This window comes from Pinus tabuliformis, chromosome 2_2 (genome assembly GCF_031772625.1).
Source record: "Pinus tabuliformis cultivar Carrire ecotype Pingquan chromosome 2_2, CPIR1, whole genome shotgun sequence".
Lineage (NCBI taxonomy): Eukaryota > Viridiplantae > Streptophyta > Pinopsida > Pinales > Pinaceae > Pinus > Pinus tabuliformis.
Genome location: NC_142300.1, coordinates 865,853,559 through 865,874,821, shown reverse-complemented (window position 1 = coordinate 865,874,821; position 21,263 = coordinate 865,853,559). Strand labels below are relative to the sequence as shown.

Here is a 21,263-nt window from a genome sequence, read left to right as displayed (position 1 = left end):
CTTATTCTGTTCCTTTTTCTGAGTCGATGAAGTACAATGATTAGTGTCAACCCCCATCCTCTAATGAGATTAAGTGTATGTAGGTTACGCCAAGCTTTGTTCGGCCTTTTCTTCTAAATATTCAGACTTACTAGCACATAATGTGCAGAAGTGCAGGTCGTCCTCTGGAGATATGCATAGATTGTGAAAGTTTTCCTTTTCGAGTCTCATAAGGTTTTGGAAAATGATAAATCTCGATGGACAATTTTTTCAAGTCCTAAAATGTGCGTGTAGTAAGCACGTGATAAATGTAATTTCCACACAAGCTAAGAACAGAAAAGGCTTCTTTTTTTCTTTGGGATAAAGAAAATGATAGGTAAGAGAGCTCGTTTAACATTTTGCTTGAAGAAGAGATCAGTGCAATTTTATCCATTTGTTAGATCATCAAGCTTACCTTAATTTACTAAGGATTTCTTACAGAGGAAAGAGTTTTATATCGCTTATAAGCTCATGCATCTACTCATTTCTGAATTGAAGAAGAAACGGTAAGATTATTCATAGAGATGTCACTCCCTTTAATGAACACACCAGGGTGAGGTGAAGATTAGGCACATCCAAGGCCTCTCGGCCTTTACATGCTCGGTAAAATTTTCAAGCAATGTACTTTTCAGAAGTAATGACAATGAGAAATATACCTTACAAGAAAGAATTATTATTTTAGCCAAGTTGTTATGTTACTATTTGAACTAACACTGATTAGTTAATCTGCATCTTCTGACTAATAAATAATGCCATAGGCTATCAAGCACTTGCATCCATCTCCAAATATTTCAATAGCAATGACAATGAGAAATAGAACTTGCAAGACAAGTTTATTATTTCAACTCAACTAGTAAATTACTATTCAAATTAACTTTATCTTCAAATCCATGCATCAATCTCCATAGTAAATTTCAATTTATTCTGAATTAAGAATAACAGCACTCTGCAAGGTCATGAGCATATCCATGAAAAATGTAATTAGTCCACCAACTACAACCTGAAGAAACACGTCGATGCTAGAACATTAGCCATTTCCTAAGTTGTCTTGCCAAGGAGGATAATGGATATGTTGACATCTAGGATTAGGTGCAGATGTTTTGTGCCACAAATATCGCTACACAGCTGAATTAGAGGAAGATGCAAAAATAGGTGAACATTGCACTAATTTCAATTCATTCTGATTTAAGAATAGCAGAACTCTGCTAAGGTCATGAGCATTTCCGTGAAAAATGTAATTAGTCCACCAAATGCACTCTTATGAAGTAATGAACAAGTCAACATTGGAAACTTAGCCGTAGATTGAGTCAAACTGTCCTGAAGAGGAGAATAATGGAGATATTGACATCTAGGGTTAGGTGCAAAAGTTTCATGTCTCAAATATGGCACATGGCTAAATTAAACGAAGATTCAGAAAAAGGTGTACATTGCAGTAATAAGTGACAGGAATTAAAGAGGAAACAGAACTATCTTTCACGTTTTAGCAGTTCAAGAGCATAGATCATCCACGAGGCTTACAATGTGTGTGTAAGGTTATCAGCGGGAATATATATATGAAAACGATGGAAACTAGTTTCAAATGGGAGAAAATAAATACATTTCCATACAAGAAATATGAAAACGATGGAAACTTGTTTCAAATGAGAGAAAATAAATACATTTTCCATACAAGAAGTTATAGTACCTTTGGCACAGATACTGCAGCTCAAAATACTTTCGCTACATAGTAAGGACAAAACTATGAATTCTTTATGTGTTGCACATTGACGTCAAAGTAGATTCTAAGACACTATAATGGATAAATGCCTTGATTATTTCTTTGAATACCCTTGACCCCAATAAACCTAAAAACACCTAACATTGATGCTCTAGAATTCAATCAAAAACTAGCATAGCCTATTTGAGCTTGCTTTTAACAGTGCGTTTGCTTTGACTTTTTTTCGGAGTTTCATTTCCTTGCTGCTTCTGTATCTCGAACTTTTCCAAGAACCTGATCAGAAACAGACATAAGTAAACAAGAAACTTCAGAAAGTATGACTATTTTTAAATGCAACTATTGGAGCATTGTTAACACAAGCTTTTCTTTATGATCAATATTGTAAATAAGACCCCATAGTGAAAACTGACATTGGATTTGAGGATAAATGTGAGAATCAGAGCACTACAAGTGGCTACCAATGTCTCCATAACCCGCATCAAATTTCTATCAGAATTATAGAGTAACTTGTAGACTTAAAACATTGTTCCCTTAATCACATACTACATATAAAAAAAAATTGAATGATGATTAAAATAAGGAATTTGATATCCTGGGTGAATTTGGTGATCAATATTTAGATCATACTGGGTACATAGGACTTATAAAGACAGGTTCCAAAAAAATTACATGCTAGCAAATTAAAGTAAGCACTTGACAGTGGGCCCTTCTTTTGCCTTCATATCTATCAATGAAAAACTTTGTATCATCAAATACACCTGATAAGTACAAAACAGAATCTCTGACTAGAACTTGCAGAATCTCAATCAACATTAATACTCAACAAGCATATGGGATTTTCCCTGAATGAGGAGATAGGGGAGAGAGAAGTGAAGTCTTCCACCTAGCCAGAAGACATGAGATCAAGTGGTGATGGAACTGGAAAACATCAAACAAAGAAGAGGCAAGTTGGTTCAAATCATAATAAATGTCATCCTTCCCAGCGAACTACTCAACTGGATGGTCCTCTGGCTATTGCAGTAAATCATGGAGAGAAGTCTCCCACAAATGCCATTACTTATTACGATAATGAGTTGGGAAGCATGAGAAAACGAGTTCAATGAAGAGAGGCTGAGCAGAATGAATCTGCATTCAAAGGGGTTGGTGGTTTGCATTCCCCTGGAGTGTTGGTAGTGCCGAGGATCACCAATCTGGTGTATTATGTTAAACACCATGGATTACAGCATTACCAAAGCTGGTAGCCTGGTTCACAAACCCCCAAACATGAGGAAAACCAAAAGGATGCGAGGCAGACCACCCAAGTGTAGGGAACAAAAGCAGAAAGGAGGAGGACCCTCTCCTCATAGGAAAAAGACAAGGGTGGCAACAGACATTGCTACCTCCTAACTGAACCAACATTCAGTAGTGAGAAAAGAGGTCAAAACCATGGATGACAATGTCACTTGGGAGCGGGAGCGAAAGTGGGGAGTGAACCACACTAGTTGGTTCGAAACGCGTCGACAAATGATCAATTATGTGATTTCGCCAAAGATTTTTCTAAACAAACTTCTACATCTTAAAGGGGTACTGAAAAGGCATAAAGCAAACTTGGGCTCCTAAGCTATGCACCAAATAAAGATAAATAATTAAACGCGCACCAGGGGGTGGAAAAAGCAGACCAAGAAAAGGGATAACTAATGTCAATTTCTAAGTACCATTTTCAATTTTTTGTTTCTATGCAGCTTCCCAAAAAATATTTTACCCAGCAAATTAATTTTCTGCAGTAAATAAATTTTGAAAACTACAAAACAAAAATACTCTAGTACTTTTAACTCGATAATTTTGCAGCAGAAATACTCTGAAAAATATCACACGCAAACAGCAAAGATTTTACCGTCCAGATTTCTCATTAATTTTTTCTCATAAAAAATTAAGGGCTTCCTTACCAAGGAGAATGGCCCTTTGAAATACACAAAAATACAGCGCATGAAACCTGGAAAAATCAACCCCCAGAAATTCTTCTTGCACTTTGCTAGTTGTCTTTCACAAGTTCATACCTCCTGAAGTTGCTCAACCCCTCCACTAGTGCAGCCTCAACCCTCTCAACCTCTCCAAGCTCACCGCACACCTCGGCTTCATCCTCAAGTGAATCTCAACCCTCCTTTATGCACTCCACTTGCAAAAATTGTGCACAGTCAAACTCCCAGCTACACACATTTCTAATTTCTTCAGCCTCTTCACAAACCTGCAATTAACTCATGCAAATCTGTTGGAATCTCTCCAAAAACAATTGTGTCTCCATCCCCCCTTCCTTAGGCTCCTATTATAGTTTCAAATTGAGCAAAATCCGTAACCCTCAATCTCCAAAGTGATAGATGGCTATGATTAAATCCTAACCCACTTGCTTCAATGGTCGATATTAAATCTAAGTCATTTAAATAATTAAATTATTTATCCTTAGAAATTTGCTAAAATAGAAAATTGAATCTATTAAATCAAGCAATGTGTTTTTCCTAAGTTAGAACTTAGGAAAGAAATCATATTACTTGATCCTCTCGAACAAGCACCCAAAGAGGACTTCTCTCATGCATTCTACACACTTAGCCTATGCAAAAGACCTTCCAATGCTATAAAATCAACACTCCCGCATTCTCCACCACCCCTAACTTGTCCCTGTAGAACACAAACTTGCCCTTTACCAAGGGCTTGGTGAGAATGTTTGTCACCTATTCATCTGTGGATATGTATTGCAATCTAACAACACCTCTTTGGACCCTATCTCTATCAAAGTGAAACCTGATCTCTATATGTTCGGACCTGTCGAGAAACAGTGCATTTTCCGAAAGCTAGATGCAACTTTAATTGTCACAGTGAATTATTGTGGGCCCCATCCCAAGACCAAATAAACCTAGGAGCATTTTGCGAAGCCATATGGCTTCACAACTCACAGACTCACGGCCATGTACTTAGCCTCTACTGAGCTAAGTGCACTACTAAGTGTTGCGTCCTATTGAACCTTGAGACCATAGCTGACCCCAAGCTGAAACAACCACCTAAAGTACTCTTCCTATCCATTGTACTCTCAAACCAATCTGAATCTGTGTAGCCCTTCAACTACACTCCACCGACTCTGACATCCCTAAGTCGATGCTCCATTGTACCTCTCAAGTACCTAAGCAAATGTTTTGCTACCACCTAATGTATCCTGCTAGGCTTCGTCATAAACTGGCTCACGGTGTTCACACCAAAAAAAATATTTGGCCTAGTGTTGATCAGATATATCAAGGACCCTATCAATTGCCTATACAATCCACCAACTCACTCTCAAAAGCATTAAGCTTCCTCAAGTTGACAATCATGGGTGTGGGCATAAACCTGCAATCCTCCATCCCAAATCTCTTTAGGACACAATCTTCTGATGAGGATTCTTGTTCTACAAATACACAGTCCTGTTACATGCCTTTGCCCACAAGAACATAGTCAAATCCTAATCAAGTTAATTTCTTTAAACCCAGTTACAAATTTATTGTCCCAACAAACATTTTTATAGATCTAAAATAAACAAAGCTTTCTAATCTATTTTTTGACAATAAATATTTTGGAATTTTAACCAAATAAATAGTAGAAGCAATACTCGAAACCAATCACCTGCAATAGAGAATAACACATATATACCTTGGAAACCCTAGTGTGGGGAAAACTAGTGAACATTGGGATTCTTATTCAGCTTCAGGAAAAATATTTTCTTACAACAGTTACACAAGAATTTGCTCCAGCAAATACCCAACAAAAGATATCAGCCCTCTTTCTCTCACTCGACTCTTGTACAACCCACACGTGCGGCCCACTAGAAAAACGTTTGCGTATAAAGAAACTCGACCCCTCTATTGATCTCACTTGCCCTGATCTTGCTCTAGCTAGCTCGATCTAGACTTTTCTTGCTCTCGCTACCCAATATTGTGCTCCAATGAATCCCAACTTGTGCCAAATCAAATGTGCGTCTCCTTTGGCTCGAACCTCCTATTAAAAAGATCAAGCCCTAATCTCAAGTGAAATCCCTAATCTCAACAATTGAGATTAGATCTCACTTTACTGAGATCAACAGCTAACACTTAATCTATCATTGACTTATTTTTCCTTTTATAAAAGGATACCCATCAATTAAATTAAATTGTTTTCTAAACTCTTGACTTAGGAAATTCATTAATAAATTGTCATAGGAGATAATTAAGGTGATTCACTGCATGTCATGGTACATGCTTCATGCAGAATCACCTTCCAAGCTAGCTACAACTTCAACACTCCCTCTTAGCGAGGAAGGTATTTTACACAACACCGAACTTATCCCTGAAGAACACAAATTTTCCCTTCATCAAGGCTTTTGTCAAGATGTATGCTACCTACTAATCTATGGGAATGTATTGCAACTTTATTGTCCCCTTTTGCACACAATCTCTGATGAAGTGGTACTTGATCTCAATATGCTTCGACTTGTCATGGAATATTGGATTCTCAGAGAGTTTAATACAACTTTAATTATCACAGCGAATGACAATCAGATCCAGCTCCTGATCAAAAGCCCAACAAGGAGTTTCGGAAACCAAATAACCTCACATGTCGCCATATTCACAACAATTTACTCGGCCCCTGCAGAACTCAGTGCAGCTAGCATCTGTTTTATGTTGTACCAAGACACTGCTCCTGATCCCAAATTGAAACTACACCCAGAAGTGCTCTTCCTGTCAGTTATACTACCTGCCAAATCCGCATTGATGTACCTGTCCAACTTCAACTCCATCCTGTTGAGTGCACCTTAGCCCATACTCAACTGTGCCTCAGAGATATCTCTAAGCATGCTTTGCAACTACCTAGTGCACTCACTTGGGATCTACCATAAACTAGCTAAATGTGTTCACTACAAAACAAATGTTTGGCCTGGTGCTGACCAAATACATGGGAGGGCTAATCAGTTGTCTATACAAGATAGGGTCCACTACCTCTGATTTGGAAGTATCAATCTTCTTCTAGTTGGTCACAAGTGGCGTAGCCATGGGTCTGCAGTCCTCCATCTTGAAATGCTTCAATATTCTAATTGTGTATTTCCCTTGTCCAAGGAAAATCTCTCCCTCTCTTTGCCACACCTCCAACCCTAGAAAGTAGTGCATCAACCCCAAATCCTTCATTTTGAACTCTTCTACAAGATCTTGCTTGCAATGTGCTTTGAGCTCCTCAAAGCCTGTGAAAAACAGGTCAGCAACTTACAACACCAATATGAGAGGCTCACCCTTCACCTGAATGTAATACAAATTTGGGTCTGCCCCACTCTTGATGAAGCCCACAATCTACAAATAACTGTCTATTCGTGCATACCACACCCAAGGAGCCTTCTTGGGCGGGCCCATACAGTGCTCTCTTCAACCTACACACATTGGAATCCCTCCCATGCACCTCAAAACCCTCTAACTACTCTATGTAGATCTCTTCCCAAATAATATCGTCGAGGAAGGTCGTCTTCACGTCCATCTAGTGAATCCTCCAACCCATTTGTGCTACTATAGAAATGATAGCCCTGATTGGATGAGTATCTGGCTATCGGAGAGAAGGTCTCACCATCATCAATCCCTTCCTTCTGTGAAAATCCCTTAGCCACAAAACGGGCTTTGAACTTCTCCACGCTGCCATCCATAGCATCCTTGATCCTGTACACCCATCTAGGGCCAATCATTGACTTGCCCACTAGCCATGGCAGAACCTCCCATTTGTTGTTCTTCATGATGGAAGAATATTCTTCCACCATAGCATCCATCCACACCTGATGCTGGACACCTCTTGAAAGCTGGCAGATTCAGCCTCAATTAGTTCACTCATCAACGCCATATAACCAGAATAATGTTGAGGAGCCTTGCTCTGTCTAACTGAATATCTCGGAGCACCAACATACTCCTAGGCCTCTCTCAACGTCTATTATGCCCACTTGGTTTGCTTCCTCCCTATGCCTAGAGTCTGAAGTTGGATGTGAGGAATCCCCTATTCCTCATCCTAATCTCTCTACTTGCCTTGCTCACTCTGCTCACCAACTTGTGTATCTATAGTCAGAGGAATCTGCACATACTCAACCTTTGGTGCCTGAACCTCAATTGTAGAAGAACTCATGTTGCCAAACTTCCAAAGAGCCCTCTCTTCTTCAAACTTCACATCCCTACACACTAACTATCTTCTACCCCACAAGGATACCTTTCTCTGCAATAGCCTCTAACTTGGTCCTTTTCTCCTCAAGAACATGGCAATACACAAACAACCCAAAGATGTGAATGTGTCCCAAATCTGGTTTCTTCCTTGTAAATGCCTCCTCTGGTGTCAATCTTCCCAACACTTTGTGTGGGCTTCTATTTTGCAAGTATACAACAGTGTTGCAAGCCTCTACCTATAGAAACAAAGGCAAATCCTGGTCATGTAGCATGGCCTTGGTTGCACCAACTATAGCCATGTTTTCCCGCTCTACAACCCCATTCTGTTGAGGTTTGTACGAAACAATCAAGTCCTTGATACCTTCCTAAGCACATTTTTCCTTGAAATCATTCGAGATGTACTTGCCTCTATTACCCAACCTCAGTGTCTTGATCTTACTCCCTATATGATTCTCAGCTAGAGCCTTGAACTCCTTGAATCTATTAAATACCTCGTCCTTATTTTTCATGAAATATACCTAGAGCTTCCTGGAGAAGTCATAAATGAAGGTCACATAATAATGGTATCGACTCAAGGATACTGTTGACATGGGCCCACAAAGGTTTGAGTGTACTAGATCCAAAATCCCTCTAGACCTAGTGTTGTTGCTCGAAAAACTAGTCTTGGCATATTTACCTAGTGCGCAACCCTTGCACACCTCCGATTGCTCAACCTTTAGTTATGGTAGCCTTGTCACTATCTCCTTGAGCACATTAAGTGCTCCATGATGAAGATGAGCCATCCTCCTATGCCATAATTCTCCCAACCCTTTGTTATAGCTTACCAATGCATGCAATGGCTCGAACTACAATTAAAACAAGTTGCACTTCCTAAACCCTATTACATGCGTTGTCTTGGTGACAAAGAAGTGCAGCATGACAATCTAGTTGAAGCATTTCCATCTTCAAGCAAGGGAGAGGAAGTTGCTAAAGGAAGCCTAGATGACCATATAAAAGAAAAGGCAGGCATGCATTTGGTAAATTTTTAATAGACAAAGTCATCTCGTCACTTAAGTTGCAGATGAAATGGTTGAAATACTCTATCTCATGAGCATGGTTGAAGAAGAAGGAACTCTTCCTTATGAATGACACATGAAGGCATAAATCCATATGCCTTAAACTATTCTACATGATGACAAGATAGAATCAACATTATATTACCTCATGAAGAATATGAAGTGGTTGGCAACAACTATTTCTATGTAAAAAAAGAGCTATGTATAAAAATCCCAAAGAAGTAGTATGTGAAGAAGTTAGAGGGAGAGTTCGTAAAGATGTATCTATAGCCACTTAAAAGATTAATCAACATCTAGAAGGATTAGTTATGACATCTCCAGAAGATAGAGGGAGAGTTCGTAAAGATGTATCTATAGCCACTTAAAAGATTAATCAACATCTAGAAGGATTAGTTATGACATCTCCATGAATAATTTTGAAAACCCTAATAAGTGTGAAGGAGAAGGAGAACCTTGGTAATAGATGTGTTGGAGATGGATTCGTATAATATGCAAAAGGATGTTGATGTTGCAGGAACAAATGTTATGACGAAGGGGCATCATTAAAAGGTAATTTTTGGTTTGAAGTTCATTTTTTTATTTTTAGAAAACATTTGGTTGGATTGGAACAGTGCTACCAGCAAAAGGTTGTAAAAATTCACCTACAACTAGCACACATAAGATTGAATGGATGATTCTGAAAGGAACATGACTTAGAAGAGGTAGCATTATGAAGGATAGCCAAATGATGACAAAGAAGGTCACTTTCCGATGAAAAGAAGGATGACATGACTAACATTAATTGGTACAACACTATGTTCCATTGAAGGGAAGTGATGTAGAAGATGGTCGAAGCCCTACGAAGAAGTTGGCTCCATGCTGAAGAAGTTGAAGTTCATCCATGACATGATGATGCAGAAAGGAGGAGCCCTACAAGCAACTGACAGTACCATGATCTCCACCAAAAAGCAAATAGTTGTTGTTGAAAACAAGTCCCTAATTAAGAGGAAGCTTGGGTATATTCCTTTTATAGGAATGAGTAGATCCTCCCCAGTTGAAAGAGGGACAGACACATCATTCTTGTCTTCACATTATGAAGAAAGAAAGAAGGATTGGGTAAGCATCTGTGACTGATACTGATACTCTTTGAGGATGAGGTAGGGCATCCAATAAGCAAGAGTAGTCAAAGAGGAGATTCCATGATGGGGTATCCTCAAAGGGCATACCTTGGGAACATCCGGATGGGGTATGTGCCTTGAGAGACAAAGATGAAGGTGTCTATAAATCATTTGTCTCTCCAACATTGTGCTCTAATCTAGTGAAGAGATAGAGCTATTAGTCAAGGCCTTGTTGTATGACAATGTTAGTTGATATGATGAGATGCATTGATATAAGATGAAAAGATAGTTTATGAGATGGCTTACCAATCCGACTCTTCTTATGAGAATTCTTCAGTATGAGAATGTCATTGTATCATTGTTATTATGAATACCTCCCTAGTTAAGAGGGAGTGTTGAAATATGTAACTATGTTCGGTCTTCATAATATTCTATGTATTATTGATTTTATGTATTTGATGTAAGAAAAAAAATATTATTATTATTTTATAGCATGGGTTTCATGCTCAAGGTCAATTTATTTATAGGTCAAAGCACCCATTGTGTGCTTCTAGGGTTTGTCATAGAGTCAAGAAGTCAAAAGAGTCATTGTCATATGTAAAAGACCCTATTGGGCATTTTGTATCAAGTCAAAAGAATTTATTTGAGTCAAAATTGTGTCAAAAGTCCCTCCAAGATCAAGTCGGCCTACAAGAGAACAAGTCAACCTACAAAAGATGAAGTCGGCCTCATGAAGGCAATTTGTACCCCTTGGAAGCCTATATATAAGTGCATTCAACCTCATTTGAAGAACACATCCAAGACATTCGATCAAGCAAGAAAAGAAGTTCGATCATAAGGAAAAGAAGTCTAAAGGGCAAGCAAAGTTCAAGAAAGAAGCTAGAATCAAAGTATTTGGTCTCTCTCTCCCCCTCATGTGCAAAGAAGATTTAGGGTTTCTGGAGCCGCTAAGTTAAAGTGAACCCGCTAGGTCGTAGTGAAGCTACAAGTGACGCTGCTAGGTCGAAGTGAAGTTGCAAGTGAAGCTGCTAAGCTGAAGTGACGTTGCTAGGTCAAAGTTACAAGTAAAGCTGCTAGGTCGAAGTTGCAGGAGAAGCTACTAGGTCGAAGTTGTAGAAATAGTTGGTGATCGAAGTTGCAGAAGTAGTTGGGGGGCAAAGTTGCAGTAGTAGCTGAAGGACCGAAAATCTATTGCTGGAAATTGTTTTGACTTTGAAGGAAAGCTCATCAAGAAGGAAGGTTAACTTGGTCTTGGAGGGGTCTCTGTATTGCGTCTAAAGGTCTTGGAATTCGTCATTTGAAGATACTATAAGAACAAAAGAATTTATTGTGGGTTTTCCTCTCTAGGAGAGGTTTTAGCCCTGGCTAGTAGCCTACATCCTGTGTCCATTTGTGTTATTGATCTTGTTGATGTGAGTAACATCAGAAGGTCTTCTAGCATGTGGAAGACATTATTTGCCTCTTCTAGTGATTTATGTCTTCTTTCCTAAGTTAATTGATCCAAATGGGTCCAAAAACCCTCTAAAGTCTTCAAAACGATCAAAACTATCGCAAAAGAAAACCTTCACAAAATGGCGGAAAACACTATCGGGACCCAAAAATATGAAGAAATAGTGGAAAACAGATATATCGGCGGTCAAAGGAACAATGCACAGGAGCCGTCGGATCTGGCCGATCAAAGGTCCAGATCCGATCAGCATATTGCAATCGGCAATGGCAGGCGGAGCTTATCGAAGGTGACCATGTAAATGTTGCGATAGCGATCAGCGGGCCGTCGATCAAGCGTGCAGATCGACAGCCCAGGTTAACCCGTCGTATCGCATCAGTAGATTTCAATGGAGCGCTTACAACAACCCGAGGGCTATGCGATATGCGATTGTGATCAATCGCATCGCAATATCGCATCGGAGCTATGCAAAGGAGCGGACCCAATAAAATTATGAACGATATTTAATAATATTTCAAGTCCGGTAAAAGGGCTTTTTTAGTGTAAATCGCATTTTCGTTAAATAAACGAAAAACCAAAGAAATGTGAATAAAGCGATGAAGCCGGACCCAAAAGGGTTTATACATGTCGATGTATATGTTTTGAGATCCGAAACAGGCGGGATTTCGGGCGAGCCGTAGGCGGTAAGTGGTTTTGACCGGGCTACGCCCAACCCCATCCACTGAATAACACATGGCGTGAGAAAACCGCTTGTAAGGGTAGGTAATCTCTGTACGCCTTCAACGCCCGAAATGAATCTCAGCTGTTGGATCAGGATCCCTCAAATCAACAGTGGAGATGCAATCACGATATAAAGGCAGACCCGATAGGAATATAGTGCGGATTTATGAATATTTGAAAATGAACAGTGTTTTAGCGGATTTTTCCCGTGTTTTCCAGTGTTTCTATGTGTAAACAGAAAGCGTTGTTTTTGGAGATTTCAAAGGCCCAATGGTCCCTTCCGTTGCAGAAAAGGTGGCCACCTTCCCTGAAGATGTTATGCAATGATTGCTAACGCTCAGAGGGGGATTTGAGCGGACAGAGGCCGGGAGCCAAAGAGCCCGAGAAGAGGAAACGAACAGATAGCACCAATTGGCTTTAAAGCCATAGAAGATAAAAGGTAGAGACAAGCAATGCTGAGACAGAGAGCAAACAGAGACAGAGAGTCAGTGAGGAGAGTCTGTGTACTCAAAAAGACTTGGGGGATCCAAGTAAAGCCTTGTTGTTTTGTATCTGTTGTGTGAGACTCAAATTGAGCTCACTTTTGTAAAAACTATGCTTCTAAAGACATAATAGAGAGGTCACCACTGAAGGCTCTACCAGGGGGCATAGCTCAAGAGTGTTGGGTGAACTCCTTATTAAACTTGTTGTGTTTATGTGTGTTTGTCTATTATGTTCTTTAACTGCTTCCTTGTTTATGTATTTTGCCATCTTATCAATCCATTGCACAAAATAGCATAAGCAAATCCATGCACATGAGTCTCTAATACCTTAATAATTGTCTAAGATCTCATTATCAGATCAAGTGGTATCAGAGCTTTAGGTTTGCTAAGGTTAGACAAGCTTGTGTTGGATTGTTAAATGCTAACTAGGTCAAAGCTCAAATTAAGAGAAGAAGAACTGGTTGAGGCTAACTCACAAATTGGAAGAGTCTATCCTAAGAGGAAAATGGCAGAAGAAATTTCCTTGCAATCAGATTCTCAGTTCATGGACAGTTTCATGACCATGAGAGCCATGGTGGAAGAAATGTATCGAGAATTTAAGAAAGGTCAAGGTGAAAGTCCTTCAACCTCCAAACAAGACAAAGGAACAGATGAACCTCTTCTAGATGGCCATCCAGAAGGCAAAGGGAAATGAGAAAAGCCTCCTCTATCAACACCTCCTTCTAGCCCTGAAACAAAACAAAAAAAAAATCTTTAATTAACTTAGATGTAAAATTTGATTTCCCAATATATGATGGAGAATTAAATGCAGAAAAGCTAGATAACTGGATTAGACAGATTGATGTGTATTGCAGGGTGCAGAACATTGATTCTGAAAGGAGTAAAATTCAGTTGGCTAGCCATTGCCTTGGAGGAACTGCCCTAGTGTGGTGGGAAGGCAAGACCCAAGCTGATTTGAAGAAGCATAGTAAAACTCTTTCTACCTGGAGTGAATTTGTTTCTGCCCTTAAAAAACAATTCTATCCACTAGCTTATATGCAACAAGCAATGATGAGTTGGCAAACTCTTCGCCAATTAAAGGGGCAAAGTGTACAAAGCTATACCCAGGAATTTAGAAAAATAGCTTTAATTCTAGGCATTTCTCTAGACTCACCTGAAACTTTGTTGAAATATATAGGTGGTCTGCATAGCTATTTGAGGCACACCATTCTCATGTTTAACCCCACTAGCATAGATGAGGTATCAGTTCAGGCTACACATCTAGAGGCTAGAGGCAAGAATGTGAACCCAGAGATTGGGGTATCATCAAAACCCACTGCAAGCAAAAACAAGGAAAAGAAGAAGTTGAGATGGAAAGAGAGGAAGGCAAACATTGCACAGAAAGACAAATCTTCATGCACTCACTGCAAGAAGGGTGGACACGATGATGAACATTGCTAGTCTTTGCATCTGGAGCTCAAAACCAAGAAGTTCGATGGAAAGAAGAAGAACATTGTTGCTGCTATTCAGAAAGATTTGGGGTCAAACTCAGGTGATGAAACAGCAGTCACAGCTACAGGTATAAAAGGTTATCCGCTTTAGAGAATGCAGAGATCAAGAAGCAGGTACAGGCGCTGCTCGAGAAAGGGTTCATAAGGCCAAGCACATCACCATGCGGATCTTCAATCGTGTTGATGAGAAAGAAAGATGGTTTGTAGAAGATGTGCATTGATTACAGAGCATTGAATAAAATAACGATCAAGAATCGTTATCCTCTTCCTTGCATAGATGATCTATTAGATCAGTTGAAAGAAGCTGTTTACTTTTCCAAGTTGGACTTGCGTAGTGGCTACCATCAGGTCAAAGTTGCAGAACAAGATGCATGGAAAACTACTTTCAAAACAAAGAAAGGGCTGTATGAATGGCTAGTTATGCCTTTTGGCTTAACTAATGCCCCTGCCACTTTCATGAGAATTATGAATGATGTACTCCAAACTTTTATTGATGATTTTGTAATTGTATATTTAGATGACATTCTTGTTTTTAGTAAAACATGGGAAGAACATTTGAAGCATGTAAAGCAAACTCTAGATGTTTTGAAAAGAGAAAATCTCTATGTTAAGTTATCATAATGTGAATTTGGCAAAACATCTTTAAATTATTTGGGTCATATTGTATGGGGTGGTGAATTGAAGATAGATCCCTCTAAGGTTGAAGTCATTGTGAACTGGCCTAAACCCAAATCTGCTATAGAAGTTAGGAGCTTCCTAGGAGCAGCACAATATTGGAGAAATTTTATTGCTAACTTTTCCTTGATTGCAGCTCCCTTACATGCTTTGACAGGATTGAACAAAGTGTTTCAGTGGGGAGGCAAACAGCAGAAAGCCTTCGACACCTTGAAAGAAAAAATTAGTACAGCACCAGTACTAGCATTGTCAGATCTTCAAAGACCATTTGAGATTGAAACAGATGCCAGTGACTATGCCATGGGAGCAGTGTTGTTGCAACATGGTAAACACATATGTTATCATTCTGAGACATTTAATTTTGCACTAGTTAATTATCCCACATATGATAAATAATTGTATGCATTAGTGCAGAGTGTGAAAAAGTGGAAACATTACCTATTGGGCAAGGAAACAATTATACATACAGATCATCAACCACTTCAATATTTGCACTCACAACTAAATTGCAGCAATCAAGACACTATAGGTGGATGGGTTTCCTACAACAATTTCATCTTGTCATCAGGTATAAGAAGGGCATACACAATAAAGTTGCAGAGATGTTATCGAGACCAATCATAAATGCATCTAATATACTTAAGCATAACTTAGTATTGCATGAAAGCTACATTGAACAATATGCTCAAGATGTAGATTTTAAATATGTATATGCAACTTTAAGTCATGGCAAACAAGTAGAAGAATTGGATTATCATGTTAAGGACCAACTCTTGTATCATTTGGGAAAGTTATGCATTCCTCAAACTGAAAGAATTAACATACTCCGAAAAGCACATACTTCTCTAATATCAGGTCATTTTGGTGTAAGTAAAACATTTGCACTGCTGCAAAGGTTCTGTGATTGGCCAAGAATGCATGAAACAGTTTCTAGATATATTAAGGAGTATACCATGTATGCTAAAAGCAAGCCCATCAATAGAAAACTAGGCTTGTACACTCCACTTCTAGTTCCTTCTCGTCCTTGGGAAAGTGTTTCCATGGACTTTGTTGGGGGATTGCCAAAATCTAGAAAAGGTCATGACTACTTATATGTTATTGTGGACAGGTTCAGCAAAATGTGTATTTTAATACCTTGCAACAAGTAGATTACAGCTAAACAAACAGCGAAATTTTTCTTTCAGCGTGTATGGGTTCATTTTGGGTTACCCACTTCAATTGTATCTGATCGAGATTCCCAATTTGTTGGGAAGTTTTGGTCAACTCTGTGGGAATTGATGGACACCAGACTGAAGAAGAGCACATCCTTTCATCCACAAACAGATGGCCAAACAGAGGTGGTCAACAGGACAGTGATCCAGTTGCTCAGAGGCTATTGCAGCAAGCATCCCAAGCTTTGGGATGAACATTTGTGTTATGTGCAACATGCTTACAACCGTGCTAAGCACTCTTCTACACAGAAATATCCTTTTGAGACTTGTTTTGGTTTTACACCAAGGTCTCCCTTGGATTTTGTCTTTAGCAAAGACATAGCAGTGGATGGACACAGTGATGTGGACAAAGCAGCCAAGTTCATTGAACAGATCCAAGAAATTCACTAGGCAGTGCAGAAACAGTTGGAAAAGAGCCAAGCTAAGTACAAGGCAAGGCATGACAATCATCGAATTGAGCATAGCTTCCAAGTTGGTGATCAAGTCTGGCTATACATCAGCAAAGACAGAATGCAAGGTGAAGGAAAGAAGTTGAAGCCAATAAGGTATGGGCCTTTCAAGATACTTGAGAAAATTGGTGAGAACGCTTTTTGCCTTGATTTGCCAGCTTACATGCACATCTATTCAGTAGTTAATGCAGAGAACTTGAGACTGTTTGAACCTTCATTGATTGAAGATCCCGAAGAGCAAAGTCAGTTGCCTTCTATTGATGATCTGTTGCCTGAATATCTCAATGAGTTGTAGGAAGATACAGTTCTGGACAGGAAGGTGAGAACTACACGCAGAGGAGATGTTGAGTACCTGAGAATTGGACTCAGGTTCAAAACCAAGCAGTGCAAGATGGATAGAGATTAGACAAGTGAGCAAGTTGTATCCTCACTTGATTGATGCTTTAAAACCAACTTTTGATGGTCCAAAAGCTTTTTCAGTGGGAAGGCGTGATCCAAATGGGTCCAAAAACCCTCTAAAGTCTTAAAAAAGATCAAAACTATCGCAAAAAAAAACCTTCACAAAATGGCCGAAAACACTATCGGGACCCAAAAATATGAAGAAATAGTGGAAAACAAACTTATCGGCGGTCAAAGGAACAATGCACAAGAGCCATTGGATCTGGCCGATCAACGGTCCAGATCCAATTGGCATATTGCAATCAGTGGTGGCAGGCAGAGCTTATCAGAGGCGACCATGTAAATGTTGCGATAGCAATCAGCGAGGTCAACGAGGACCATCGATCAAGTGCGCAAATCGACGGCCCAAGTTAACCCGTCGTATCGCATCGGCAGATTTCAATGGAGCACTTACAACGGCCCAGGGGCTATGCGATTGCGATTGCGATCAATCGCATCGCGATATCGCATTGTAGCTATGCAAAGGAGCGGACCCGATAAAATTATGAACGATATTTGATAATATTTCAAGTCTGGTAAAAGGGCTTTTTCAGTGTAAATCGCATTTCGTTAAATAAACGAAAAACCAAAGAAATGCGAATAAAGCGATGAAGCCGGACCTAAAAGGGTTTATATATGCCGGTGTATATGTTTTGAGATCCGAAACAAGCGGGATTTCGGGCGGGTCGTAGGCGGTAAGTGGTTTTGACAGGGCTCTGCCCGATCCCATCCACTGAACGACATGTGGCATGAGAAAACCGCCTTTTCGGGCGGGTAATCTCCGTACGCCTTCAACGCCCGAAATGAATCTCAACCGTTGGATCAAGATCCCTCAGATCAACGATGGAGATGCAATCACGATATAAAGGCGGACTCGATAGGAATATAGTGTGGATTTATGAATATTTGAAGTCCGATGAACAATGTTTTGGCAGATTTTTCCCGTGTTTTACAGTGTTTCTCTGTGTAAACAAAAAATGTTGTTTTTGGGGATTTCAAAGGCCCGATGGTCCCTTCCGTTGCAGAACAGGTGGCCACCTTCCCTGAAGACGTTATGCAATGATTGCTAACACTCAAAGGGGGATTCGAGCGGACAGAGGTCGGGAGCCAGAGAGCCCGAGAAGAGGAAACAAACAGACAGCGCCAATTGGCTTCAAAGCCACAGAAGACAGAAGGCAAACACAAGCAGTGCTGAGACAGAGAGCACACAGAGACAGAGAGTCAGTGAGGAGAGTCTGTGTACTCAGAAAAACCTGGGGGATCCAAGTAAAGCCTTGTTGTTTTGTATTTGTTGTGTGAGACTCAAATTGAGCTCACTTTTGTAAAAACTTTGCTTCTGAAGACATAATAGAGAGGTCACGACTGAACGCTGGACCAGGAGACGTAGCCCAAGAGTGTTGGGTGAACTCCTTATTAAACTTGTTGTGTTTATGTATGTTTGTCTATTGTGTTCTTTAACTGCTTCATTGTCTATGTATTTCGCAATCTTATCGATCCATTGCACAGAATAACATAGGCAAATCCATGCACATGAGTCCGTAATACCTTAATAATTGTCTAAGATCTCATTATCAAATCATTAACCTAAGAAAAGTACAATAATTAGAGTCAATTAATTATTGTGGACTATTGGGTTATTTTCTAAAGATAAATAATTTAATTATTCAAGTGACTTAGAAATAATCTCTACTATTAAGTTTCAAGATGTTTCTAGAGGGGAGATTGTGGTTAGGGATTTGGACTCAATAAAGATTATAAATGGAGGATAGCAAGGGAGGTGAAGACACAACAAAGAGCACAAGTGTGTGAACGAGTCATCACAAGAGAGAGCAATTTTCTCTGCAATGCGACTGGCTTAGTGACCAACGCACAGATAGGGAAAAGTGCAAGTGGGTTTGAGCAAATCCAACAGGGTCGAGTTGGAGGAGATTGCGGGGTGAGTTGCTAGAAAGAGATCATGTTTGTCTGGAGGAGAGTTGAGTTACTAGAGAGTTGGGGTTTTTCTAGTGTGCATAAGTGGTAGAGCACAGATCAAGTTGCTGGAGGGCGCAGGTCTAATTGTTGGAGGCCGATTTCTTAGGCGCAATTTCATCTAGAGGCAAATTTCCTTGAGGCTAATTTACTTGGGCTGAATTCATTTTGAGGGAGTCGAGTTGCAGGTTCCAGATTGTATTTTTCCTTGTATCTTTGTGGGTCAAAAAACCCATATTTTCCAAATAATGAAATGACAGAGAATTGTTTGTGGGTTAATTAATTTTGCAAAGTGTGAATGATCTCTTTTGTTTATTTCCACTATATATTTTAAATCTAGAAGTTAAGATACCAGTGATTTTATTTTTCTATGATTCAGTTACTATTTGGGTAAATAAATGATAAACTAGGGATAAATTAAATTGTCGTGAGAAAATAAATCTGGCTAGTATTAGAAATTTAACAATTCTGAAAGCAGAACTAACTTTTTGGCCCCAACAATGCCCCTCTAGAGATGACCATTAGGCCTTGAGCAACTTCCACATGCCTCTACACCTCTTAATGAGCCTCCAAATGTTGAAACGTTGAGCTCGAAAGATTGGGTGTTGGACTATTTGATGATGCGCGCCCAGATGGACCCAGGATGCCCCCCAGCTAGCCTTGACCCCATTTGAGGATGATACCTTGTTCTAAAGCCCAGATGAGAATGGTTATCACTGAGATGACTTGGGAGGGATAGCACATCCGTCTTTGATGCCAATGCTTGCCCTAAGAGGTGCCACGTCACTCCCACATTCATGAAAAGGGTGACATAGGGCTTCTCTTGGGCAACATCATAGCGGAGGAGGTGCCTTTTAAAGAGCTACACATGCACTTTGAGGTTTTCTTGGAGTGAGGAGCAATCTTGGACCATTGCATCAATTATTTGAAGCCTTATTGCTTATTTTGGAGGATGATATCCTAATGGAAACCATTTTTCGCCCACTCATGTCAGTTATTTTTGGCATTTTGTTATGTTTTGAAGTTATTTCAAGGTCGACTTGTGACATTTGACCTAGTTGAACACTCAAGAAAACTTATTTTAGGGATTTGCTTGTAAAATCATGAAAAAGTGACTTGGCTACCCTCCTCTATATATAGAGGGGAATCACTTTTCATTTTATCGTCATTCATCATTACACTTCTTCTTTGGAAGTGTACACTAGCACTTGTCTTCTATTCTACTTGGCCATAATGTGATTCTATGGTGTGAATGTCCTGGAGAAGGATTTTTGCTTGAAGAAGGTTTCTTACAAGGAAAATTTAAGGGGCTAATATTCACAAATGGGCTAATTTTCCATGTGTTTTTGTTAAAATTATGCAACTGCAGTTAAATTCCACTTTGGACTAGTCATTTGATGGAGATGATGATGGCATCACATTCTTCTTTCCAAGAGGACCAAAGTCGACCTAAAGATCACCACATTTGGACAAGCAGAAGTTGAGTTATGAATTATTTTATTCAGACACATATTCTAGATCGGGTCGGCCCTATACACATGTACCAATGGACAGGTCAAGTGGACCCTCATGGAAACCTATAAATAGAAGAGACCTCAAGCTCATTTGGATACACATAAAGCCCTCAAGCTCATTTGGATACACATCAAGCTCTCTTCTCCTCTTCTATTTGGTCTTCGCTCGCATAGGTCTGACAGAGGAAGCTCAATCAAGGGTTCGAAACTTTAGGAGGAAGCTCGCTCAAGGGTTTGAAACTTTAGGATGAAGCTCGCACTGAACTAGGGTTTTCTTACTCAATGTCGCTAGCACAAAACTGGGCATTTGGGTCTCTAGATGTTGGCTCTACAGAGTCTTCACGAGAGCGACTGGGACTCTGAGTCAGTTTGGTCCCCAGTCGCTCACACGGAATGGTATGGGAACGACCGAGTTGCCACAGTCGCTATCATGTAGTGGTCATGGGAGTGACTTTGGGTCCTTGGTTGCTGGCATAAAGTCTTCACGAGAGTTATCAGGAGTCTAGCTCAGTTTGGTCCCCGGTCACTCGCACAGAATGGTATGGGAGCGACCGAGCTACCACAGTCGCTATCATGCAGTTCACAGAAAACGACCCTGTCTATCATAATCACTCGCACAACTCCTCCTCCCTGCGTCCAAGACTCTAATATGAGATTTCATTATTCCGAAGATTTCGCTCAATGACAGAAGTGTTCAGCAGCAAATTACAGGCAGTGACAGTACATTATAGTTATCTGAATCAGAGTTTTGATGTTTAGATGCATTTCATGGATATTCTATTTGTTGTGAAGATATGGATCATTGTACTCTC

General features: G+C 39.8%; 1 protein-coding gene across 1 annotated transcript in view; it reads right to left on the bottom strand.

Moving 5' to 3' along the window:
• Positions 1–1,631: 1,631 nt before the first annotated feature.
• The window catches only part of LOC149195742 (uncharacterized), a 53,982-nt gene continuing 34,350 nt past the window's right edge, over positions 1,632–21,263 (bottom strand). The window contains exon 2 of the mRNA XM_089408765.1: positions 1,632–2,008. Coding sequence (XP_089264891.1) covers positions 1,915–2,008 — 94 coding nt within the window. The 3' untranslated portion in view covers positions 1,632–1,914. The remainder of the gene's footprint in view (positions 2,009–21,263) is intronic.